Source organism: Pezoporus wallicus, unplaced genomic scaffold (genome assembly GCF_028554395.1).
Source record: "Pezoporus wallicus isolate ANWC-B61680 ecotype Strahan unplaced genomic scaffold, APGP_CSIRO_Pwel_v1 contig_865, whole genome shotgun sequence".
Classification (NCBI taxonomy): Eukaryota; Metazoa; Chordata; class Aves; order Psittaciformes; family Psittacidae; genus Pezoporus; species Pezoporus wallicus.
This window is the reverse complement of record NW_026636827.1, coordinates 2,545,293-2,572,468: the sequence shown is the minus strand read 5'-3', so window position 1 is coordinate 2,572,468 and position 27,176 is coordinate 2,545,293. Positions and strand designations below refer to the sequence as shown.

The 27,176-nt window shown below is 39.6% G+C and overlaps 1 protein-coding gene across 7 annotated transcripts; it reads left to right on the top strand.

Moving 5' to 3' along the window:
• The first annotated feature begins 6 nt into the window (after positions 1 to 6).
• Positions 7 to 25,568, top strand: CCNT2 (cyclin T2). 7 transcript variants are annotated; one of them, XM_057401867.1, is made up of 10 exons: positions 7 to 211; positions 951 to 1,032; positions 8,566 to 8,694; positions 9,716 to 9,776; positions 10,826 to 10,888; positions 17,472 to 17,517; positions 18,809 to 18,972; positions 20,849 to 20,919; positions 21,108 to 22,251; positions 22,350 to 25,568. In XM_057401867.1, the coding sequence occupies exons 1-10, from the start codon at positions 15 to 17 to the stop codon at positions 22,412 to 22,414; spliced, it is 2,022 nt and encodes a 673-aa protein (XP_057257850.1). In that variant the 5' UTR covers positions 7 to 14; the 3' UTR covers positions 22,415 to 25,568. The 7 variants fall into 7 exon arrangements, 6 of the variants coding, with proteins under 6 accessions (XP_057257850.1, XP_057257848.1, XP_057257849.1 ...); XM_057401865.1 differs by having other exon boundaries at positions 21,108 to 25,568; XM_057401866.1 differs by lacking the exon at positions 8,566 to 8,694 and having other exon boundaries at positions 21,108 to 25,568.
• The last annotated feature ends 1,608 nt before the right edge of the window (positions 25,569 to 27,176 follow it).

The window sequence follows — 27,176 nt, the reverse complement described above, 5'->3', positions numbered from 1 at the left end:
GGGGAGGAAGTGTCATGGCGGCTACGGGTTCGGGCGTGGGTTCTTCGGCGCGGGGTGGCGGTGGTTCCTCGGCGGCGTCCCGCTGGTTCTTCAGTCGTGAGCAGCTGGAGAACACGCCGTCGCGGCGCTGCGGTGTGGAGGCCGACAAGGAGCTCTCGTACCGGCAGCAGGCGGCCAACCTCATTCAAGACATGGGCCAGCGCCTCAACGTGTATCCGAGCAGGGCCTGTGGGGCGGCGGGGCTGGGCGGGAGCTGGCCGCGCGCTGCACTGAGGGAAGCGAGGAGCCTGGGCGGGCTGCGGGGGGTCTTTTACCGGCCGAGTGGGCACTCTACCTCCCCGGGACCCTCCCCACTCCTTCGGCAGCCCCTGAAGGGCGCTCTCGTGGGATGGAGCCGCGGCCGTGAGGCACAGAATGGGAGGAGGAGCCTCGCCAAACCCCCGCTTCGCCGCCTTTGTCGGCGTGTGAGGGAGGCCGGGGTCGCGGCTGGCCGCGCAGGCGGCGGGTCTGCACCGAACCTTCTGGCTGCGTTCGTGTCGGTTGCTGCCGGTGTAGGCACTCCTGAAGTACATCCCGGTTGACTGCGGCCTCGTTTTCCTTCAAATGGGCATCTCCTCGTTAGCCATTATCAAATTTGATTTATGAGAAAAAAAAGATCAGCGTAAGGCTAAAACCTCTAATAACTACTGAAATAGTTGAATTGGACCAAAGCAAAAGCACTCCAGACAGTATTTCAGTTTATGTCGCCCAGTGAGGAGTTTCTATTCAGTAGTATTATTTTCATTCAGTGAGTTAATAGTTAAATTCTGAAATGTCACGTCCTTAATTCATTTCCAGCTGAAGTCTGTATGTTAAAAGTAGTGATTGATGCAGAAAGTATGTCACTTTCAGTCCATGTAAACAATTTTCTTAATATGAATATGTAGTGTTTCCTTAATTTAACCTTCCAGATCCCAGCTTACGATAAATACTGCAATTGTTTACATGCACAGGTTTTATATGCATCATTCCTTTACAAAATTTAATCGAAATGTAAGTATGATTTTACATGTGGTAATAATACATAATTTTGGCAGTCTAACTGGCAAATGTTATGTTGCTTTGCTGGATTGTAAAGTTTGGTCTGTTTATAGAAATTCTTGCTTCATGTTGGTAGTTTAGAAGGAATAATGATACTTCTTTTCAAATGTGAGTTATTTTAACTGGTGGCAATTAGATTGTACTTTCCACCACCAAGATGAAAAAGTAGGCACCAGCAGCAAACAGATTTGGATGTGTGAAGAATTCATTGAGATGCTTTGAAACTGGCTAGTGCTCATGTGCTGTAGTTTGCAAGGCTGATGTCTAGGAACACACGTTTTTGTTAATGAAGTCAGTGGTAGTGCAAGCATGGTGTGTCAAACAGTTATACTACATTTAAGTACAGATCCATATGGATTATGTGTCTGGTCTTGAAAAATGGTGTAAATTCATTTAACCAGTCTATACTTAAGCGGTATGATGATAAGTCATGTTAGACAAGAAAGATCTTTAAATCTGCTGAGACAATGACAGCTGTCCTGTTTTTAACTAATTAACTAGATATGCTGAATCTGAGCACTGAATGTGTTAGGAGGAGCTGAATCCTTCAGTAAAAAACGCTGCCTGTAATTGGGGGGCTTTGTGACAGGTGTGGAACTTGAGATACAAACTTGAAAATTTCAGGGGTTTGTTGTTGTTATTTTTTTTATGGCCAGTATTGGATGCAGTAGTTAGAAAACTGATAATATTCTAGGGATTCCTGTGGTTTTGATGTGGGTTTTGGTTTGGTTTTTTTTAGTACTTTCAGTCAATATTTTATACTGAATTTGCAAGAGCAGTTAATAAGAATGGTGGTCTATCACTAAGTAGTGAGGATGAGTTTTCTCAGATCTTGACTTTTCATGGGTTGAGACTGTGATAGATGTTACAGTCTAGAACAGACCAGACCTTGATCTGTCAAGGGATAGAATCATGCAGATCTTGAACTGTCTGAAATTGGGGCAGGTACAGAGTGGGTTACAATGTTAATCACTCTCTTGTCTCACAGGAATTTATCACTGTTGGCTGAGCAGATGGATGTCTTATTTGGTGTTTATTCGTTAGGAAATAGCTATTAGTTTATAGGTGCATTTCAGAAGTGTATTTAATTATTACTGTCTAAAATCTAAGGCAAAATTCAAACTTCCAGCAAGGTTGTTACCAACACTGCGGCGTTACAGGTCTTAATGTAAAAAAAGCTAAGTGTTTAATTACAACTTGAGCTAAGTGTGCATAAGCCTGAAGCACTTTAACTGGAAGAAATCTATAATGTAGGTTTTATATATGTGGTGACAGAGAGCTCAGAGTATTGAATGGATATATGTATAAATCAAAATGTACTTCCCTAAAATAGCTTTCTAGTTTTAGAGCAAGAGTAGCACACATGAGGATCAAGTTCCAGCAGGCTTTGTGGTGGAATATGCTCTTTGAAAGTGTTTCTGTAATATATTGAGTAAGGGCAGTAAAGCAGTTGTTCCGTCTCTGCTCCCTCTATGTACTGGCCCATGTAGCAGGAATCTGTAGCCAGTGGAGGAGGATCAGGTGAGGCATCCAAAGTTTTCTGTGCCTGTGGATGTTTTGCAGACTTGATACAGGCAGAGCTGCTTGAAGTGAAGAACTCACTGTATAGAGCTGCTGTAGCTGGGACTTGTGTTAGGTGTGTTGCCTGCTAGGTTACTGTTTGTGCTGTCATCTGGGAATCTAGGGTAGAGTTAGGCAGCAAGAAGCTTCAGCTGCTCTGTTTGGGTTTTCACAAGACACTGGAAAATGCTGGTCACTTGGAACTGGAGGCCCAGTAGTCTTTGGATATGCAGTGCCCTTGTTATGAAAACTCTGCCTTAAGTTACATTTATGAATCTTAAAATTCACAAGTAAGCTATGTAATTGCTGAGTGCCATAGAAATTGCAGCTATTACAAGAGAAGGAAAGTATATTGGTAAATTAATTCTTAGGTAATACTATTAAAATATGTTGAAGGTGAGTGTACTGCAAGTTAGCACTTGATAGAACAGATTCCTGCTGGATTACTTTGTGTAGTTCTTGGTGAGCATAGGGCCAGACAGCAGCTTTGTGTGTGTACTGGTGGGCAAATGCATGTTCTTATTTTTCTATAGGGTAGAGACGGGTGGTCTTACACTGAATGTGAGTCACTTTTAAAATACTTCCAAAACATCTGGTGGGCTCTCTGTAGAGAAAGCAAAAGCCATGGAGTGTAATAAATACTTACTATCAAATCTCCAGAGTACTTGGCAAGCTAAAAAATGTAACACTATTCATCCACTGCAAGAAGAAACTAATCCTTAGAAATTAAATAGTAAGGTACTGGCAGGCTTGAACTAAGACCTGGCTAATTTTTTTGACATTATATGGAGTATATCTCTTAATATTTCTTTGTTGTGTGCATGCAGTCATGTTTATCCATAGCAAGAAGGAATCTGAAGGCTGGGGCTAGAAAATTAGATGGCCATTAGTCAGAATGCGTTATGATGGCCAGCTGAAAAAATATAGCCTTTGTTTTCTTGCTGTATTGGTAGGTTAATATTTTTAGGCAAGTAATAAACACTTCCATGTGCAATTGCTGGGTTATACAAACACACGCCTGTGTCTTATGTGTAAGTCATGTGCACTTAGTTGTTAATAAACAGATCTTCTAGTGGAAGGTCATTTACTTAATAGCTGTTTTCTTTATATTTTTAATTCGGTGTTATTGCTAAACCATTTTACAGGCTTTCAAGGTTTTGAATCAGCTGTGAATAGGTAACAGAAGTCCCAACAGCATCTTCAATCTGTAGAGCCACAGGGGTGCACATAGCAGTTAATGTAGTCTGGGTTCATTCTGAATGTGTTGTTTGCTGCTTTAATGACTGAATATCCCTATTTTTGCAGTTACTGTGGGCTAGCAAGCAGCTTTTGAATTCCAGGGGGCTTTCTACTAAGTGCATACATTTAGGTGCAAAGAAGAATGTATTGAGGTTTTGATATTGCAGTCAAAGCAGATTAAGACCTTGCAAGGTTGCTGTGCCCCAGTAACAGGGTGGAAACTTGCCTTACTGAGAAGAAATTAGGCGGAATTAGGTGCCCTGACTACTCATTTTCCCTTGCCATGCACATGACATTTCAGGAGCTACTGTGAATTTCTTCAGCAGTAGTACAAATTATTCTTTCTACATTACTGTTGACCAGGGCATAGTAACTTTGATTCACTGAGTATGACATTAGTCAGTACTAATATCGTGGTGGGGAGGGAACTTGCTGGCTTTCTATAGGAATTCCTAGCCTAACTTAGACTTTAAGATATCTTGAAATTAAAATTCCTCTGGAAATACTGTTTCCATAGTACTTAGTGTGTTTGATGCTATTCTATAGCAAATACCTCTTTTAGAGCCTTGCTCTTCAATACACTGTGATTTGAAAAGCAGAGAAGGGGGGGAAATCCTTGGTATGCTGGAAATGAGAGGTAAGGCATCAAAATGGTAGCTGTATTTTTAAGTATGATCTTTAGAAAAGCCATGTGGAATACCAAACAACCAGTTGGAAATACACTTGTTAATCTCAAGGTGGTTTTTGTATGATGTGCAGTGGAACTTTGTAAAGTCCCTAAAGAAGGCTGCAGGAGGCATTTTTTTCCCTCAAGTGCAAGGTAGGTGGGTTGTGTGGAGGGTTATTTTGTTTTCTGTCTCTCTGTATTCCTTTCCTGTCTCTTGTTCCCTGTCCAGATTGCAGTATTGAACAGTTGACTTTGCAGTTATGCAAAGTTCTTAAAAATTTCATAATATACCCCAAGTTTTAGTGAGGCTGTTTTGGGCACTTCAGTTCTAGTTTTGATCTTTGAATTTAGTATAGCTGCTGTTTTTATGCAGTGTGAGCTCCTGGCTATAATTAAAAGAAAAAACAAACCCAAAACCTTGCAACTCTTTGTGTTCACACTTGAAAACATGTATCATAGACTGGAACCACTTAACATCTTAAGCTAATTTTTATCAAGTCTAAAAATGTACTAATACTTGTGTTGAAAAGGGAATTCATGGAAAATACGTGCTGCAGCTGTATTCTGAGATTATTCCAAGTGCCTTCATTATAATGCTTTTTACAATATGTCTTGTACTTTTTAAATAAAAAGGGATTTGTGTCACACCAGTAGAACTTGCCATATAACGCTCTTGGACTGTGATAATAAGGCTCTTATGTTTTGTTTTTTCTGTTTCAGTAGGACTTGGTTTCTGCGATTCTCAGCTAGTAAAAATGGGATTTCATAATCACATGTGATCTTCTGAAGATACTTCTCAAAAGTTTAAAGTGTTTTGGGTGCATGGTAGATAACTTCTTCGAATTATTTAGGTTTATGTCAAATGCAGATGCTTATATATAGGAAGCTTACAGTTTTGTCAGGTCTGTGTCTTTTAATTTTACTTCTTTATTCTGTTTTGCTTTTTCTGCTATTTTTGAGAATTGGAAAGGAATGAAAGCATTTGAGTAACTGCCAGTTATACATTTAGCAGGTATGCTGTCTTCACTGAGGACTGTATGCATGCCAAATCTGAAATTTTATATGGCATAAATGCTATGGAAGGCAAAAATACCAACCTGCTCTAAACTGGGAATGCAAACCCTCATCCTAGACAAGAGAGAGACCTGAAATTCTTTGGCCAGAAGCCAATGCTTCTCTTTTTTGTTTGCTTGTTTGTTTGTTTTTTTGTTTAAGGAAATAGGTAATTGGGGTGCACAAAAATTTCTGATGATCCAGAGTGCCAGTTAATCAGTTTGATTTAAATCAGCCTCCAAAACTGTGCTTTATGTAAGTTCTTAGATATCAGGAATTGAGTGGAGACTTCTCGGTGAGAATGGATCTGTTTTGATAAATTGAAAGATAACCTGAAGTCATTCTGATGAAGAAGGTGGTTTTTTTTGGAATGAAGTAAAACTTCAGTGTAGTCAGACATATAATAATAGTGAGAGAGAATTTGCTGATGATTTAATTGTGCAGGTACTGGTGGCTTGGTTCGAATAATGTCTTTGTGAAATGGAAATATTTCTAGGCATGGTAATTGTTGGAAGTTGATTCTTCAGAAAGTTAAATTGTGAAAATTCCATGTATGTGTAACTGTACCCGCAAGCTGCACAGAAATAGACCTTGTGTTAGGATGTGTTTGAATTAAACTTACATACAAAGCAAGGGTCTGGACTTGGTTGTGATGCTTGGTGGGGATGGTAAGGCTAGAGAGATGGAGAGAACAGCAGGGAGCAACAGTTCATTGCCCACAGTGCTGTTGATTTCTATATTGTGTCTTAGTTTTCAGTCCACGGTGGTCAGCCTCATTGTTTAAAAAAATAAAATTGAACCAGTTCTAGTCTCTGGTGCCTTCCATTAATACCGCTGCCTCCTTGTTTCTGTCCATCGTCCTCTTGTCAAACTTGTTTGTTCGTAATTGTTGATTCTTAAACTTTCCTAATTTCCTTTCCTCTCTGTCATTTTCTGGCTTCTTGGCTCCGTCTCCTAATCTGGTTTTTCCCAGAAGCTCAGGATTATGTCTGTGAAACTAATCCTTCCTTTTAGGCTGGCCCTTGTGGAGGAGGTGCTGGCCTCAGACCCCTTCCTCAGTTATGCCTGCTCTAAGTCACTGAAGCACACTGGGCTTAGCTGGATGAAACAAATATGAATGAGAGAGATTTGCATTGGGTTTTACATTACTGGGCTGAAGGAAGGTTTGTCTCCTCTGTGAAATACCCTTTATATGGCTTGCATATGTTGTTTCATACATGTGTGTGCTACTGTGTATAATCTGCATCTTCTAACACTTCAAAGCTGTTGATACTGTAGCTTTCTGAACTTCAGAAAGCCTTTCTGTCCCATTTAGTGTTCGGAAGTTCATTTCCCAGCATAAGTGAGACTTATTTCAAATAATATGTCCCTAGCAAAGGGAATTTCTCCCTGAATTTCACATTGTTACTTCAGATGATGTGAATAGGAACTTCTCAAAAATCATCAGAAGTCTTAAATGACAGTGTTAATATGACTTCAGGTTTTTATTTCATTCATTGGTAAAGCTTAAGTTACAAACTTCTTGAAAAGAAAGCAGGTCTTTTGTCTCCTTTGTGGAAGAATTTGTTCCCTGAGACTTGGTTTGGGTGGTTTAGTATTTTTTAGCATATTAGATTTCTTCATGGCGTATTTCTTAGCATCAAAGGGTATCACCTTCCAAGAGTGTCCGTTTTCCTCTAGTCTGCCAACTTAAAAGTTTTACTTAAGATCCAACTGGACATTTCGAAGTGATTTAAGGAGGCCAAAAGTACTCCCTCAATACATTTGACAGCTCCAGGAGTGTCATTACTTATGTGGTCAATGCTAATTTGCTGCAGTTTTTCAGATGCTGCAAATTTTTATACCAAATGTTTCAAAGGGCTGCTTGCTGACCACCCCCCCCTCCGCCATCCCCCCCCCTCAAAAAAAAATCTCTCTCACTCCAAGGGGGAGTATGTCTGCTATTCAGTTCATTCAGTCTAGTTCTATTTGGGCAATGAATGAGAAATCCAATACCTGCAGTGCTTACACTGTGCACTAATTAAATACTCAACAAGCAGCTATTTCAGTCCTTGAATAAATGCTTTATCCTGGCTAAAGTTTAACCAGTTTAATCTGCTCATGTCTGTATGAAGATTTCTGCTGTCATCTTCATTCCTGTTTAACATAGGCAACTTTTGCATACAGAGAGAACCCTGATTCTTTATGAGCTGTATCTATGTATGTCAGTTGTTCTAGCTGACAACAAAGCATCAAAACTACTTCATAGTAAACTCCTAGGTGATGCTGAAATGCTAATGGGTGCTTTGCTGCTGTCTTGTGACACCTAGAGTTTCATAAAGTTTTTCTTATTTGAATGTAATTTGTAGTCTTTATTGTAACTGGTGTTTAACCCTTGTGCTTTGTTCTCCAGATACTGCTGGGTATATAGTAAAGTTTCTGAGAGTTAGCTTTTACTTATCCAACCTGTATTCATGTAACAAGCTGCTTTTAATAAAGATCTCTGCAAAGTTTCTCACTTTTTAGGAGAATCAAATGCCAGCAGATCTTTTACAAAAAAGACTCTGTAATGGCTCACTACTGTGCAAGAAATTGGGTGAACTTTCTCACAAAGTATATTTAACCTGAAACAGCTTGTTCTAGTATGACCAAATCTTCTGAACCAAATCTGTTCTTTTCATGTGGTACTAGAATTAGTTAGATCTCAGACCTCTTACTCACAAATGTAATTTAACATACATGCTACTCCTTCCCTGTGCTGTCGAGAGGATTACATCAGTTATAAAATAAAACATGACTATTTTGTGTTGCTATTTTGTGTTGCCTTACATGATTTCAGAATTGTTTAAAAAAAGTAAAAAGAAAAAAGCCCAGTTTCTTAAACCTTTTCTAACTATCAGTTTAGGCTCTCATTTTGAAAAAATTCAAGTCCTATTTGTAAAATGTTTGAATAAATACATGTATATTTGCGTTTTTTTTTTCTTTAGATAATATCTCCTACGGCATTGTTTTTGGCTGCAAAAGTGGAAGAACAGCCACGGAAACTTGAACATGTTATTAAAGTGGTAAATGCCTGTCTTCATCCTCAAGAGCCACAACTGGATACAAAAAGCGATGTAGGTGGAAGTCACGGTTTTACAGATAAGCAGATGACACTTCATCTAATGATATGTTGTATTGTCTCAACTGGATTATTGCTGTCTGCAAACTAGAAAAAAACTTACTATTACGCCATTTAAGTCTTTTGTATTAATATAACTTACTTAAGTCTCGAAGATTTGTGTTATGAAACTTGAAGAGATTATTTCATCTTGAACTTGCATTGTTTTTAAGATGTAAGAGGTTTTACGCATGGTTCCATAAATCACACAGTTTGTGCAGGGAGGAGTTCAGAACCCTGTCTTTCTCAGCTAGTGGCTCACTGCACCATTGTCTGTATTCATCTGCTGCTGCTTCTGCTACATACTGGTCTTCCTTTCATTTGCCAAAGTTTGTACACTTCCACATACTTTATAGTTCATATGTTCTTTCCTGAGATTATTCATCCTGAAGCCAAACATAAGAGGAAGTACTGTGAAAATGCACTAGAGTTGTTCATCTTGAAGATCAAGCTGAGCTTGTTACAACCTGCTGGGCCTCAGCTGACATATGAAAGTATTTGAACACCTCTGCTATGCTCCCAGCTCTCAGAATGAGGTGTATAAATTTTGGTTTGGGTGTGTATATATATATATGTGCATCTGAGCCTGTTTGCTTAACACAGGCCAACTGAGTATACCCAGCTGTACTTTAAAGTATTTGTAAAACGGATAACTGCCTAGAGATAGTTGAATGGATTAGAATTGGTAAGCCTTAGCAATTCTTAACAGCACTCCCAGGCTCTCCTCCCAGAATTCTTTTGCTAGAATAGATTATATAAGATCCAGACTAAAGAAATCTTGCTGTGAAAGATGTTTAGGCTCCTTACACAGGTAAAAGAAAGTATTACCTCAGTGAAGTGTTGGGAGTTGGTTTTAACTGGGCTGGGTAGTGGTCTTACCTTGTGTTGCTAGTACCAGTTTTCAAATAAGAAGTGTATAATTAAAATCTTGAGACAATGCATAGCTACATCGTGACCTTTTTGCTTATTTGTTTCAGGCATACCTTCAGCAGGCCCAAGAGCTGGTTATACTTGAAACAATAATGCTTCAAACTTTAGGTATGTCTTTCTAAATCTCTCCTGTTCAGCCAGACTTACCATGAAGAAGTAATGGGACCTAAGTAACTGGATTTTGATTGTGCTGTTTGTACACTAGAATTCTACTATTTTGCATACAACTTCCGACCTGTGAATTTAGTTTCATGTTAGCAGTTCTGTTGTATTCATTTAGGGTTAAAAAAAAAAAAAAAAAAAGCGTATCTGTACTTGTAATTTGATGTTTCTGACAGCTTGGTGGAGTAGAAATATACACCCTTCCAGATAAATTTTACTCCAAAGTAGTAACTACCTTGATATTCCTTCATGTGAGGTAATGTACTATAGCAACTGGGAAGAGCTTTATACCAAGTGCTCTTCCCAATTTGCCTTCTGTAGAAAATTACATAATTGAGCAGGATTGCTACCTCTGAACATCACAAGTCATAGTGTAACCATTTAATGGATTCCGGTGTTTCCAAAATTTTAAATGGAATGTTCTGATAAGCTGTTATGGCTTTAAAGTAACCTAACTAGAGATAATTACAGCTGGGCAAGCCTGAGAACACTGACTTACTCAGATATTGTTAAATACCACTTTGAGTGTGTTGTTTGACCTCGTTCTTAAAATAGTGTCATAAACACATAAAGGTTTCTTAAGTCACTGACCTACAAGTTGACTTAATTTGTAATTTCATAGATGTGACATGTTTAAGTCCCAGAAATCAGTGATTGAAGTGTGTGCACACATGCTTTTACTGACAACCTAATGTGCTAGAAACTATTCGGGTATGTTCAACTTTAAAAATACAGTATCTTCCAGGGAGATATATATATATAATTTAAGATTACTGAAAGAATATTTTACTAATTGATCTTGAAGTGGCTCTACCATCTCCCTTTCAAAAGTATGAAAGGGTGCAGAATAAAAGGCAGTTAAATAGTGTTACTTGATCTGCAGTGCAGAGGCTTAGCAAGCAAGTATTTTAGGGCTTGGGGGAAACAAAAGGGGTTTGGGTTTTTATTTTACAGATGCAAGTATATAATTCTAAAATGTATTCATAACCCTTCAGGTTTTGAAATTACCATTGAACATCCGCACACAGATGTTGTGAAATGTACACAATTAGTGAGAGGTCAGTGACTTTTAACGGCTTCTGTAAGTCCTTTTTTTATCTTTCTAGTAAAATGTGGTGTTGCTGTTCTAATATGATCTTTAACATCTATGTTATCTAAAAAGTTTGCTTTAAGCTAATTACTAAAAGTTTCATCTTAACCTTTAGAGTTTGATAGAGTCCAGATCTCTGTCCTTTGTAATTTTTTTGCTTTCTTTAGCTTTGATTTTAATAATGTCTGTTCCATGTTTTCGCAGATGACAGAAACAGTTAGTAGTGGAATAGTATTGTTCTGGGTTGATTATTTTCACTCTGAAATAGTTTTACCAAGTGAAGTTTAGACTGCATGTTTGTTGATGGCTAATGCTTGTTTTCTGTTTAGCAAGTCTTTTTAGGTAATGGAGAGGGATAAAGTGCATAGTAGGTGTGCTATCACATGCAAATACTTAAAGATGTGACTAATTGTTTTTCTGAGCAGGGTGTACTTACTATTTTGGGTGGTAGCACAAAACCCCAAACCTTTTGTTAAATAATCATATCCTCTGACTTGTATAGAGCTCATTAATGTGACTCTGGCCAGGAATCTGTTTAGTTCTTTAACATTTTTTATTGTGTTTTCTTAAATTGGTTTCCTTTAGAGCTTTAAAAAAAAAAGGAATAGGTTGTCAAAGCACCTAAATTAAGCTTTTCACTTTAATTATGTTCCTTAATTAAAAAGTGTTTGGAAATGCTTAGACCATGGTTGTTAGTCATTACCTGGTTTTGCAGTGAAAAATGTAAAGTTAAGTGCTTCAGAGGGTTTTTTGTGGGTTTCCCATCCCTTCCCCCCATAAAATACAGGAAAGTTAGGTACGGCTTCATCAGATAAACTAGATTTGTTCTGTAGTAACTCTAGAGTTAAAATTTTTGTTTGAAGGAAAGGTCTCTCTCATTTTAAAGTAGCTTACTGGTGTAGTGTCTTCAGAGTTTGATTCTGAGCAGAACTAGTGCTGTTACTTATTTGCATATAAGGTAGCTTTATTGCTATTGTTGCTATAAGATAATAATTTTTTGTTCTGTGTCCAGATTTGGTTGTGATTCAGTGCATAAATCTAATTGCACCTGAAGTCTCAATAGTCTACATGAGCAGCCATGTATGGTTTTACTTTGGATTTTTTTAGCTGTTGGTCAGTATAAATATAAGCACAGATTTCACTGTTTTGTGTGAGCCCCTGCCCTTCTGCTTGGTTTTGGGGGCTGTGGGGAGGGGTGCAGGTGGTATTTTTTAGCTGCATCAGGATTTCCACATTAGAAAATGTATTTGACTTGAATGTACTAGGAGAAAAGCATACTGCTACACAAAAGTTATTTCTTCTAGTCAAGGGTAGATACCCCTCTAAGACAGTTCACCTTTTTCCTTTGTTATGCTACTTCTGTGTACTGACAAAATTCATATATTGAAGGTACATGCTGATTTTTAAGTTTGACATTTTAATGCTAATATTTAGTGTCAGCAGAGATTAACAAAATACTTAGAATTCTAAAATTAGGGGGCTGTAGGGATACTGGGGATGGACTCTTCATTAGGGACTGTAGTGATAGGACAAGGGGTAACGGGTTAAAACTGAAACAGGGGAAGTTTAGATTGGATATAAGGAAGAAGTTCTTTACTGTAAGGGTGGTGAGGCACTGGAATGGGTTGCCCAAGAAAGTTGTGAATGCTCCATCCCTGGTGGTGTTCAAGGCCAGGTTGGACGAGACCTTGGGTGACATGTTTTAGTGTGAGGTGTCCCTGCCCATGGCAAGGGGGTTGGAACTGGATGATCTTAAGGTCCTTTCCAACCCTAACTATTCTATGATTATATCAAGTCTTGAAGTCTGAAGACTCCAGTGAGGGCTGGAATCCATGTACCTCCAGAACTGGTACAAAGTGAATGTAAATGCAGCTGAGGCTTGAAAGCCTGCTCACTTCAGTAGGTGTGCTCCTTGTTATGTGTGTAAGCATATGGGATTCTTATCAGCCTATGCCCTTCCTAGGGGTTCCCAGGACTCGAGTACCTCATATTTAAAAAAAAAAAAAAAAATCCCTAAATTAAAAACATTAAGCGTGAAATCCGTAGTCCTGCATGCAAGTCAAGCAAGTAGAGAATAATTGCCATGGAACATTAGTCTTATATATTGAGTGAATAAAGAGATGGGCTTGTGGGCACAGTGATAGATCTTCAAAGATGTGGTGGTATGATTTTAGGTCTCTATCTCTTGACATCTATTTAGTGGACAGTATGTTGTTGTGAGGAGGTGCAGCACTTAGATCTCAAGTCCTGAAGCTTTAAAAATGTATCTGAGACTTGTCAGTGTTAAACCTTTAGTGCTAAAGGGATTCCCTGGGAAGTTGAAATGAAATCCAAGTTCTGGTAACATGTCTTCAACCAGTTCTGGTAACATGTCTTCATGAACGAAAAGCACTATTTCAGAAAAGCAGAAGTACCTTTCTTATTGAACATGATGAACTTATCCAGGACTGTTTTGATTAAAACCTCCCAGCTCTATGTTCAGGGAGAGAAGGAAGGGAGGAATGTAACAGGGCTATTTAAGTATCAAGAGAGGCAGCAAGGTTAGCTGAGGTATGCAAGTATACTTAAGATTTTACCTTAGCATGTGTGCACTGAGTTGCCACGTGGTGAGAAGACGCCCTTTGGCTGCCTAAACTGAAGTGGCTAAGAGGACGGCTGATTCTCTGTATCACTTTTTGTTGTCTGGCATCCAGCATAATGTGCTTTATGCTGTCACTGTTACCTGTATTAATCTGTAAGCTTCCCCTTTTAAAAACAAAATGGAAAAAAGAACAAAAAACAAACCATGTTCAGTTGGTGGTGGTGCTCAAGAGATTCAGCCAAGTCCTTTGTCAGAAGACTGCCTAGTCTTGTAATGACATACCAGAATCAGTTGCTGGAAGCTGAAGATGAACTAGTAAGTGGGAATTGGTGCAAATAAACATAATAATTTCGACGTGCAAGTAAAGAAAAAGTTGAATTCATCATCTCTAAGATTGAAAGCCTTTCTGAAGGTGTAGTGTTAGACATCACACATCATTGCAGATAAGGGGTGACTGGATGGATATATGACTCATAATGTTCAGGTGTAAGGTATCTAATTATTTCTTCTAGTTTTCAAAGATTCGTGGGTTGATGAAATTGTTCCATTTTTTTCAGTTTGGTCAGTATAGTAGAAAAGGAGAATGGGCTCAGTCTTTTTTCTGCACCATTCTTCCTCAGTGTCAAGAGACTGAGAAGAGGAGACAGGACCATCATTCCTTAGGATCCCACAGGTCCTCTAAGGAATCTGGAGGCAGTGGATCTGTGAAGGCTTGTCAGCAAGCTTCAACCAAGGATGGTTGGTGCTGAAGAGAGAAAAAAAGAAAATAAAAACAAAAAGCCCAACACCAAAACACCAAAAACTGTTCTGGTATCAAACTACCTTACTGGCTTGAATGCTAGTTCAGTGATCAGCAATGAAACTGCCCTAGTACTGAGACCATGGCATGGTCTTCGTCAGCTCTGGTGCAAATTGGTTTGTTCCCCGACTGCTTCTCATGGAACTTGAAGAAGAGGAATCTGTATCCTCATCTCCATCTCAGGAAGTCTTCAGTCATTCCTTTTTCTGTGTTGGTACACAACCTTCTTTTGGAACTGAAGATTGGATCCCAAGGATTCTAGGATTGTTCTCACTACTCTGCAGGTTATCAGGTATCTTGAACACCCATGATCCTTATTAATCTTTTGCGGAAATAACACTGTCAGATTCTTCAAACATACCGTAGTGTCTGTGTGCACAGGTGCCGTTGGTTAAATGGGGCTGATAAAGTCAGCAGAAGAAATGAAAATGAATCAGCTTTTTCAGAGGGTATTCTTGTGAGGAAAATGTAAATCTTAGTATACTGAGTGGTGTGGAAAGATCTTAAACAGCAGCTGCACTCCAGCAGTGCTACAGGCGGCCTTCACATTTTGAACTTTCACCTCGGGATTTTTCAGGCCTGTTCCCGAGGTTTAAGTATTTTCAAGAAAGCAAAGCCACCAGGACTGCTCAGACTTGAATGCCGACACCATGGCCTCCTCCTGCCCTTTCCAGATACAACAGGCATCCACCAGCATTCCTCTGTTCAGAGCCTTTTTCCTTTTGCCCAGACGGACCTCAGCAAGCTTTCTTCTGATGCAGACTGGCTTATCTGCAGGCCCCTCTTTCCAGAGAATGTTGTATGTATGTTGTCAGGGTCCTAGGCGTAGCCAGCTACCACCTTCCTAAGGGTGACATGGCAATCGCATTTCCATGATTATCTCAAGATCCAAGATAACCTGGTGTCGAAGAAAAGATTCAGAATTTGAACTGGTTGAATTGTGTGGCTACGCCTAATAAAGAGCATTTTGGTTTCCACTGGGAGTTTCTTGGAGACAGTAGCCTTTGGGAAGGTGTATTGGACAGCTGCTGTTTCAAAAATCTTGATTACTACTTGAGTACTCCTCTGCCTTATGGTTGCTTCTGCTGCAGTAAGACAGGGTGGGTGTTTTAAATCACTCTTCAGAAGTTACTGCAGTAAGACAGGGTGGGTGTTTTAAATCATATATAGAACTGATTATTAATGGCTGGCATCATAGTCATCAGTCCTGCAGCTTATAAGTTGTGACAGAGAAGCTCTGCTGTCTTGTTTTGGCCTCTTCTTCGAGATAATTTTTATTAGGAGATGCACTTTCCACCACTATAAAGGAAAATATATGAACCGAAATTCATGAGCTTTAATTTTAGTTATAGATTCTACTAAACCAAAGCTGTCCTTAAATGTAAGAGGAGAGTTTGAAATGGATCTTTTCAGTTGTGCTTTGTGTTACCATAGGCTTTAGTTGTGAGCTGAAATTCCTCACTGGTTTTAGCAATGATGATTATTTAGCTGTAAATATGAAAACGTATCATACTGCTTGTAGTATAGGTAAGGTATTTAGCACATTAATTTTTGATTGAGGTGAAAATGTGTGTTTCAAGATGTGATTCTTTTCTTCCAGGTATGTGTGTTGATTTACTCAACTTTCAAGCTGATGTTAAATAGAAGTTTTCTGGCATCTGCTTTTCTTCCTTGTTCAAAAGGGACATTTCAGTGAGAGTAGAGGTGCTTTTTGGTCCAGTCTCTTGATTCAAACCTGTTGTCACTTTACAGAATATAGAAATCATTGAAGAGGCTTTAAACAGTACTTTGAAAAATGAAGAGCAAGACATCAATTTCTGTCTTAGTCAACCCTTCTGTGTTTTCATTTGTTTTGTTACAATAGTTTCATTTCACTTTTTGGTGATACTGCCTTACATTTTTGTGATGGGAGGGAGAGGAGAAGGTTGATCTCCATGGTAATCTGGCATGCAATTACCATTATCATTTGCAGACTAAATATTATCGTATAGCACTGTCGCATCATCAGTTCACCTTTTGATTATTATGGATTGTAGTTCCTACACACAAATGTATTATGTGTGTAGGAACGGATCCTGTTCCCTTGCTACTTCCACATTCTTCTCAGATGGTGGCACTGCCTGGCTGGGTAGCATGAAAACAAATCTGATTTTTACTTCTTGGCAATCGTGAGAAATTAAATCACATCTTTAATACCACTTTTTAAAAACTAAACTTTTCGAAGCCATTGCAGGTTTTCTCAACCTTTGTGGAAAGATTCTTATTGAAATAAACGTTTAATAATACTCCCTTTGACATGAAATTCAACAATGCGCTTTCTGCAGGTAGCACTGGTTTCAAGTGATAGTGTCAAAGTCAGAATTCAATGAAGGCTGCGTTCAATCTTCAGTTAAACCCCTTGTGCCCAGCTATTCCATTATATGCATGTTACAGTAAGTTGTACTTTAGTTAGGAGCTTTGGGGTCAGTGCTAGAGGGCTGCAACAGCCGAAGCCATTAGCTATTCCTTTCTGGCACATTGCAGTCTTGTGTGGTTTTTTTTAACTTGACTGTAACTAAATGAAGATGTTTATTTCCTGTTGGAGCTTTGCCATAGGTTTAACAAACATGGAACAAAATGTTCTGAGTTTGGTGCTCTTAATTAAACTCATTTAAATTTTTACCACCTATCTTGGGAGCCTGCTATGGTGTAAGGCTCTGGGGAGAGATGTGGCTGTTTGGGGGGAGGTGCTGGAGGGGTGTTCTTCCACTATCCTGCCATGCTCCTCTTCAAGAGCAGAACACGCACTGTGCTGTGAATTGGCTTTTACTGACTGCGGTCCAGGGTTGTGCTAGGGGTCATCTGTTACTGAGGGTGGGAAGCAGGGCTGCCTAGAAGAGCCTGCACTTGTGTGTGAGGTGTCTGGGGGTCAGATAAGCAAAAGGAAACTATTCTGTGGGTTGTACAGGGGATGTTCAGCGAGTGGATTGACCAGTCCATCTCCAGTTACCAAATATAATGGCCTCTTCAGTATCTCAGAAATTATTATTTTAAAGGCTAGTTAGCTACATTCAGATCAATTCTGTGGAAATACCAAGTGGTGCTTTTTGGAAGGTAAAACTGCTTTAATTTTGGAGTGAACCTGACAAGTTAGCACAGATCTTTAATCTCTCCATTTTTCTTTTCTTACAGCAAGCAAGGATTTGGCACAGACATCCTATTTCATGGCTACCAACAGGTTGTTATCCTGAACCTCTTTGTTGCACTGTTGTAGCACACTATAGCTTCCTTTACTGCAGGGCCCCCTACATGTGTCTTACCCTTGTTGCAGCAGGAGACTGGGCCATCTACAGTGGTGGTACCTTCCTGTTTGCAGTGCGGTGTATTGTACAAGGGCCTGATGGCACAGAGGGGTTAAATGCACAATGAGAAGTGTAGTGGTGCTTTCTGATGACATTTTTCTCGATTGTGAGTGCATAAGTCTAAAAGTGGTAGCCTGAATAGCAGCTAAAGATTACAAAACTTAACCTAGAAATCCGAGCGTCTTGGTAAGTACAAAACTATTTCTAGTTTACACTTGTAGTTAATGGCAGTTTTCTCTTAACTTTAAATATATTGATCGAATCTTAACTTATAAAATTGTAGTGGGCCTAAGATCTTTTCAACTAGCTGATCTCTCTTTTCAGATAAACTAGTAGTAGTCCAGTGTTCTTCCTTTTAGAAACAGTCTTAATACCTAGTTTTAAAAATTGAGTGCTTACATAAATCTAAAGTTCTAGGATTCCAGATGGGGACTGTGTATACATATATACAATATATGTAACCTGTTGTACTGAGGTGGAATCAGAGACTTAACTCTTGATTTCTCTATTACTTCAATTTACTCTTTGCAAAACAACTCTGAGCTTTATTTAAGAGGATTACATTATGTGTAGATAATTCTTAAGCAATATCAGCTGGCTATTACAGCTCTTCCAAATAAATATTTCCTGGTGGGTGAGGTTCTTGTATTGGAAATAGGTGTTAAGAAAAGCTGTGATGAAACTGAGAAACTGAACAAATGTCTTGGTGCTGCTGCCAGCTGAAGGCTGAAGGCAAGTTCACAAATATCACAGATCCAGGCCTAGTGAAAGCTAAGCCCCCAAGTAATTCACCAGGCTTTTGTGGAACTACTGGGTAACTTCTTCTGATTGTCTCTTTCAGAGTCTGCATAATCAGCTGAGTGGGTTTTACTGTAGAATTTTAATTGACCATATTATACTTCTTTTTAGTGCTTAAGTACAGTAGAAAACTGATAAATTTACTTTTTGTACATCACACTTCTTATAGTAAAAACAAATTAAACTTTTCTCCCAGATAAATGCCCTGCCCTTTGTTTTCTTAAGACAGTAAGATATTTTATGAACTAATGTATAACTGTGTTGCTTGACAAGTTCTCTTATTTTGTATGTTAATGGTTGATTTGTTTGGGTTTTCTGTTTTACATGTTTGATTTCCTCTGGTTCCTCATTACGGAATTTGTACAACAGTCTTCACCTTACCACGTTCTGTCTTCAGTACAAGCCCACAGTGATAGCATGTGTGTGCATTCACTTGGCCTGCAAGTGGTCCAACTGGGAGATTCCGGTATCAACTGATGGAAAACACTGGTGGGAATATGTAGATCCTTCAGTTACTCTAGAATTACTAGATGGTAAGTAGGACTGTCTTGCCACATCTTGAAATTCAAGGATTTGTTAATGTGAAAATGGGGGCATAGTATAGTAAGAGCGTAGCTTTAAGCCTAAATTAAGTTTTGCTGACTTCACATACTGGATCCTGTGGTGAAAGAAAGGTACAGCAGAGAGGAGAACTTGGGAAGACAAGCTTGGTTTTAAGATCCTTTGCATTTGCTTCTATGGGCTGGGGCATCCATATACCTTTTGTTAGGTGCAGGTTGGCATCTTGCCTTGAAGTGCTTTTTAGAACTAGAAAGAGGGAAATCTACTGGTGCAAATTCATGCAGTCCTGATCACTTTATTACATCATTGGTCCAAATTCATGGCTTCAGTGGCACTGAACTGTTCTTAAAGCTATACATAAAATTGTTGTGCTTATGAAGGCAGTTCAGTTGTTGATTTGGTGTAGCTTGTGATTATCTCAAATACTGTAAAGTATTTTCTTCTCTGGTTAAATGGTTGCTTTAGAGAAGCAAGTGTATACCTAGAAGACCATATACCTAGAGGTTTACTATCCTTTGAAATAGTTCTTACTACAATGGAGTCTGAATTTAAGGCTTGCATGTGCTACTGCAGTGGAGGTGGTAGTTCTTGGGGCTTTCTGTGTATAGGGCTTTGCTGTTCTAGAGTGAAATACTTGTTTTGGAGCAGTGGCAGAGGCCTCCGCACTTCTTAGGACCCAGCACAGCTCCCCATGGGCTGCTTTTTTCTTCTGCTGAGCTTTAATTTCTTACTGGCAATATTTATCTAATTTGAAAGTGAAAACTTGAGTAGCTGTCATGTGAGGCACAGAGCAGGGTGAGCTTGATATCCCAACTTCAAATGCCTGTCTTAACAGGCTGCTTTAAGTTGTACCTGTAATTTCAGACACCACCACCCTTCCTTCCTTCTCAGCTGGCTATTGGTTTGTGCGTTTGGTGAGCATGCATCGCATCAGCTTTTAAAACCCCAGGAGACATGTGCTGTGAGCTCACAGTAAACACCACTCAATTCTTGAAGTGTTTTTGGAGCTGGTGTGTGTCACAGATTTGGGCAGACCAAAGGGCTGAGGCAGTTTTGCCCTTAGGAGCAGCTTAGTTCATAACTTGCCTGAGGAGTTGTGGAGAAGCCAGTCCTTCCAGACCTGCAAGAGGCCTACTTTTGCATTCAAATTCTGACTGTACCTAATTTTTAGCTTGTGAGTAAAATTACATTTCAGTGGCAACTATTTTTCTTTGCAGCTGTTGATCTGGAGACCAGCGCTTCCTTGTGGACATGCTAATTGCAAGCATCTTTGGGCTGGTTTTTTGTTTGTTTCTTTTTAACACAGCCAGCTACTTTGCCTCAAACACAAATTAATCAAAAGCTGTTGTTTATAATAAGGTCCTTTGAGGGTGTGATGGCTCTTATTTTGTTCAGAGGTGTTACTGGTTGTTTCTGAAGTTTGATGGAATGACTGAAACAGCGACTTAGAAATTTATACTTTAAAGGAAACTTAACTTCACACAGGGAATGCCCAAGCTGAATGGCAAGTGTGTTTTAGGAGCTATTGCTTGTACAGGCCCCTCTTGAAATTTTTGGTTTAACGAAGCCAGATTCTGCAAGGGTAGAAGCAAAATCTTAAATGCAGCCCTGTTTTTCAGAAAGCATGTAGGGGTCGGAAGTCTGTTGTAGTGAGATACCATGGCCTTTTTTTTGACAACACTAACAAGGTTTTTGTATTAAATATCAATAGGAACCACATGCAGCCTGTAGTAAGTACTGCAAATGGTGAATCTTGTCAGTCTAGAAAAATGCTTAAAGTTGAACCTGCTTACTATAGAGTCAGATGTATAAAAGGCTTCTTTTTTTCTTTTTGCTATCCCTACCCAGAGCTAACACATGAGTTTCTGCAGATACTGGAGAAAACGCCCAGCAGGCTCAAGAGAATTAGAAATTGGCGGGTAAGGAGTTTTCCTGTGACAGTGTCTAGCAAAAAGAGGTGAACTTCTAGGAGAATTACAAAGTGAGCAGCTGGGTTGGGAGGGGGTGAAACCCTGAATGGCTTTTCTCCTCGCCTTTGAGCAAAATTAGAATGGACTGTACATGTATTCTAAGCTGTGCGCTTTCCCACTTCTTTCCTTACACTTAGGCTAATCAGGCAGCTAAGAAACCTAAAGGTGATGGGCAGGTATCAGAGAACTCGCTTCTTGGTTCATCTTTGGTCCAGAATTCCATTTTGGTGGATACAGTTGCTGGAGTAGCTGCAAACACAAGTTTCCAAAAACCATCTACATCATTTCCTGCACCGGTACCTCTCACCTCAGGAAGTATTTCTGTTCCAGACAGTCATGCACCTGAAAGTTTGGCAATATTAGCTACAGGAATGCCAAGTACCTCATACAGTTTGGCATCACACCAGGAATGGACTCAGCATCAAGAACAAACAAGGACAGAACAAATATACTCTCAAAAGCAGGAGACGTTACCTGCCGGTCAGTACAATATGAACTTCCAGCCAGGGGCATCCCTACAGTTGCACTCCGGAGTACATCACAGACCTGACAAACTTGCTGATCATTCTACTGTCAAACAAGAATATTCTCATAAGTCGGGAAACAAACACCATGGACAAGTTGCAGCTCCTGTAATAATTCCTCAAAAAATGTCTTTGGATAAATACAGAGAGAAGCGCAAACTAGAAACCCTCGAGCTGGATGTGAGAGAACACTATGTAGCAACTCCAAGTGAACAGCAGCATAAAAAACACACGCAGCCACAGGCAGCCAGCAGTTCTTCTGTCACATCTCCTATTAAAATGAAAATTCCTCTTGCAAACGCCGAGAAGCCTGAAAAACATTTGTCTGATAAGAAGGAAAAGGGTGGCTCGCTCAAGCTCCGCATACCAATTCCACCCACAGAAAAGGGTGCCAGTAAGGAGGAGCTGAAAATGAAAATTAAAGTTTCTTCCTCTGAAAGGCATAGCTCATCGGATGAGGGCAGTGGGAAAAGTAAACACTCAAGTCCCCATGTTAGCAAAGAGCATAAGGAAAAACACAAAGACCACTCTTTGAACCGCCACCACAGCATTGGCCATAAGCACTCCCATTCCCACAGTGGTGGTGGCAGCAGTAAGCATAGCACTGACGGAGTGATGCCGACTGTCTTGAGGAGTCCTGTTGGCCTGAGTAGCGATGGCAATTCCTCAAGTTCCAGCTCTTCGAGAAAGAAGTTGCACAGCAACGATGCTTCTCACAACCACCACTCCAAAATGAGCAAAAGTTCCAAAAGTTCAGGTAGTTCATCTAGTTCTTCCTCTGTTAAGCAGTATGTATCCTCTCACAGCTCTGTTTTTAACCTTCCCTTACCCCCTCCTCCCCCTGTCACATACCAGGTGGGCTACGGACATCTCAGCACCCTCGTGAAACTGGACAAGAAACCAGTGGAGAACGGTCCTGATGCCCATCACCAGTACAGTACAAACAGCCAGCATATGGACTACAAAGATACATTCGACATGCTGGATTCGCTGTTAAGTGCCCAAGGAATGAACACGTAGTCAATTCTTAGGTCATTTTTCTTTACTTTTTTTAATTTAAGAATTGTTAGAATGGAAAACTTCCTAATATAGCAGTAGCAACACCAGCTGTTGCTGCCGTGATTTCAGTATATGTAAGTGCTGCTTTATCCTTCACTCTGAAGAGGTGTAGTAAACAAGTCTTTATCTCCACATACGATAGTGTTATAAATACTGTAATAGCATGGAAGGTGCAAAACTCTCAGTATTTCTACAACTGCAGCTAAGAGCAGTAGGATGAACGTCCGCTTCTAGGTGTATAGGATGCCTCAAGTATTGATTATTTATAATTTTGAATACTGCAGCCACAACTTTTTGTTGCATAGGTTTTGAATGAGTGTACTTGTTTTCTGGTGTATTTATACTGTATGTATGATTTGCATGTTTCGAAGCTAAAGGGATGAAAAACAGTATACTGACAACTGTTTACAAGGAAGTGGAGAAAAATGTACATACATTTTTGTATGTTTAGATATACCATAAATACTCAGGATTGGAGCTGCTTGTAAGTATAACAAAATACACATAACTTTATTTTATCTTGCCAGAGCCCATCGCTTATCCAAACAGAGATGGCACTTTGTCTTGTTTATCTTTAAACTGTAGGCCTTATTGGAAGCCGCTTAAAAGGGACACCTTGCTACAGAAGGTATCCAGTACCTGGTAGGGTTGCCACCAGACAGTATTACCAGAGAGGCAGGAAACTGGCCACACCTCGGAAATGTCCCTGGTTTTCTGAAGGAAAAAGGAATTAAAACTAAAAGTTTACATAATCTTTTGATGTAAAGTGCATTTAAATGTTTATTGGCTTGATGCAGTAAAATAGACACAGAGCTGTTAATAATGGTTATGTAGAGTAATGTGACTTAACTGCAATTCAGAACTGTCATTGTGGGGAAAATAAGCTTTTTTTTCTTTTTTCAAAAAAAAAAAAGTCATAATTTATTCTAATAGCAAACAGGGGTCACTGTTTCCTTTACCACTTCAGAATAGCACCCGTGTTCTGAAATCCAAAAAGTGTACTTGTGTGTGATGCCATATTTCTTTTACAGGTAAATGCAGTCTTTGCAGTACATAAGAATAAAACTATTGATATCCCAACTTTATATTCCAACAATAAAATTGTTATCAGTGATTCTGTGGATTGTACTTGTCATTAGTTCCCAAACTGGCAGATACTTGTTTTGTTTTTTCAGCTGTATGGGGGTCAAAAAAAACCAGTCAGTCTCCCAGTGGAACCACTGGCCTCCATGTTGTCTGCCTGGAAGGGTCGGTGCGCTCTCTCCAGGGTGTTATGTTCCTCAGAAGAAATGACAGGTGTGAATGTTCTTGTGTTCTCAAAGCCAGTACTACAGCTCAGTCGCCTGGAGAACAGTGAACTGACTTGCTGGGTTGTTCCTCAAACTTATCCATAAGCTCTGAAGTACCTCAATGTGAACTCAGTATATAGTAGCAACCGCCGGTTTTCAGTGACTTCTTTTGACTTTGAAGTGACCAGGACGTGAAGTAAACTTTTGCAAAACCACCTCATTCCCTTAGCGCTTGTGTAATTCTGTAAGTCTTGGACATTAAATCTGAAGTTATGTTACCTACACGTGCTTTAAATGATAAAACTGTTTGATACCTACCCTGTCGGTAGTTGCTGTATTCTGTAACTACAGGTATATCAATTACTATGTAATACTCTGTTTCCAGTAATGCAAAGGCTTGTAATGACTTGAATAAGTTTTGTTTGAACAATGGGTACTTTTTTTTACACTTAAGGAATATTTAAATGGAAACCTGATTGCATTTTCTGCTAAATCTTAGCTTGAATTCTGGCCCATGTACAAAATCCAAAGCTGTTTTCTCCCTGTCAACTTGGTTATTTTTCTACATTTGGAATGGAACTTCTCGTTACATACTTGTGCATTGGTTACTATTTTCTATCCTTTTCTAGTCTGTTTCCTTTCCATTTCAGTGCTACTTTTGGGTCTGATTTTTAACAAATGAAATGCGTGTTATACTGTCCTGAGCTATAGGCAAACAGATGAAATAGCAGTAAATTGTCTTATGTTTTCTTTGAAGCACTACACGACTTTCTTTTTCAGTCTGTTTAAATAGTTGTGCCATGAAATGTGTCTTACACAGCCACTCTGGATAAGCAATATACTGTACTGTAAATAGAGCACTTGCTGTCATAATTTGGAGATGAAATGTCTGGATGGTAACTAGTGCCTAACAGAAATTGGAAAAGAGCATAGGCCTTCATCCTAAGGTGCTGTTTCAAATGAAATATTTTCAGTTTTGATTCCAGAAAATGGTGAAATATCATGGAGAAAATGTTGCTCTGCTACACTGAGATCCGAATGGTGGGTTTTGGCTTTTCTGTGAAGGATGTCCGTAAAACTTGGTGCATTTGGGTTTCAGTGTAGCTGTAAATATGTGAAACTGTATGTATCTGTGTTGGAGACTCAGTTCAGTGTGCTGAGTACAGGGGCTGAGAGGGAGGACAAGGACATGCACCAGATGCCTCTGCGATAGTGGATCGTGTGAGTCACAGGCTGCTGGGCTGGGCCTCAGCCTCCCAAGCGCATAACTGGGTAAATGCAATAAAAAGGTAATAACACTCGGACTTTGCTCCCCACGGACCACAGATAGTTTTTGTTACAAATTTGAGTCCGTACATTATGTGATTTGTAAACTGACGCTGTAGTTGGAGACCTCGCTACAACACTATTAAAAATCTTCCCTTTTTGTGAGAGATGGGGTTTGTAGAATAGTGAAATTCTTCCGTATGTTGAACCTTAATCTGTTCCTGATGGTGGGAGTGCTGAAGTAATGTATCTCACTGTGATCTGGTACTGCAGTATTTGCATACAATGGCAGTTCTGTATATTCTTTTGGCTAAATGTAAATGTTTCATATTAGCATAGTTGAATTTTTGAGGTACAGCTGTTTGTGTGAGATTAGAAAAAACAACTTTATTTCTAAGAACTGTAAAAAAAAAAAAGTATTTTCAATAAAATTCCCTACCTCACCTCTGTTGTGCAGAAATGATCCCATTTTCCTGTTTAATTTTCCAACCTCATTTGTAAGGGTGGAGATGATCCCTTCTCAGTTATTAGCAAAACATCACTAGTTTTCATCAAACCAAATAGCGGGATGCTTGAAAGTCTGAATTCTAATTAGTTTCATTTGCTTCTTTTACATTGTGATGATCGGGTGTTTGATACCTGAAATTTTATGCCACCTTAAGCTGCTCCCTCCCTCTACCCTGCAATTTTATTGTATAGTGGCTCGCCATGCTTGGTGATTGCTTTTAATTATTTGATTGTTTTAGCAGTGGGGAGTGGGTGCAAGAGGGTGGGCAACAGGAGCACAGCAAGGGTCTGTGTAAAGCCTTTGGGTGAAAGGTTTAGTTTGCAGTGAAGGGGACCAAGCAAACTTTTGTTTGCTTGCTTTAATTGGGATGTAAATGGATGTAAATTCAATTGGGAATGTAAATGCATTCCCATAACCAGCTCTAAAAATAAATGTCTTGAAAGACTCAGCAGTTACGTCAAACGGGAGTAGCTAAGTAATTCCTCCTGTCCCTGAAATGCTGAACTACTTACACCTTTGAGAAAAAGTTGGTGCCAGTAGCGTTCTCTCACACTGCTACAGGGAGTGGCTGTTTCTCTGGTGTCTGAGGTGGATACACCAAACCCAAATCAGATTTTTAACACTGATGTTTCCATACTTGAGTTTGATTCCTTTATTCCCACACTTACAATGATAGGTAGTGCTCTTTGGCAACGTGTTAAAATTTCCTCTCTGAAGGTGTCTCATGGTGCAGGTCCTCTTGGAAAGCACTAAGTAGGGGAGAAAGGCATTCCCCTGTGTGTGCAGGAAGCCCGTCCTCAGGAGAACTCTTGTTCTTTATGTGTAAGAACCAGAGTTTTGCTGAGGGTGGAGGGTGTAGCAAATGACATCAGTTCCTGCTGAGCTTTGTGAAGAATTACTGATTTTGACCCTAAATAGTCTCAAAATATGGGTTTCTGGGCTCAGTGTCTGCTTCCTTGAGAAGAAAGGTTGAAGCATGTATTTTGGGATGCAGATTTTTACATCTATTCCTGTGTATAGTTTCAGGACCAGTGTAAAACAGCTGGGTTGGCATGCCTGAGAACCCTCCCTTTTCCTAAGATCTGAGCAATAGCTCAGAGCTGTAAATACTTCTATGTAAAAGAAATGCCAGGTATTGCTTACAGTAATAAAAGCATAGTGTATTTTCAGGTTCTCAAATTCAAATCTTGAGGAAACGTGGTATCACAGCAATGTGGTCACGCATACTACTTGGCCGCTTGCAAACTTCTTCACTGTTTTTAGCAATGAAACTACTTTTGAAACCAGTAGGCCTTCCCTGCTCCCATACTATAAATAATTGAGCAAGCAGTGTGACCCTCCTCACTGGGTCACTTATCGGTCTCAATGAAGGTTTTTGAGAAGGTTTTTAAGGTCTCTCACCCTGTCCCCTTTTACGGTAGATACTTTGTTAGAGGCATCCAAATTATCTAGGGTTTAATGTGAAAATCTACAATATGAAATAAGAAATATGCAATGTTAGACTTCTTTGTAGTATGTCCTACCAGGCTGGGCTTCGCCTAGCGCCCCAAGGCACCCTAA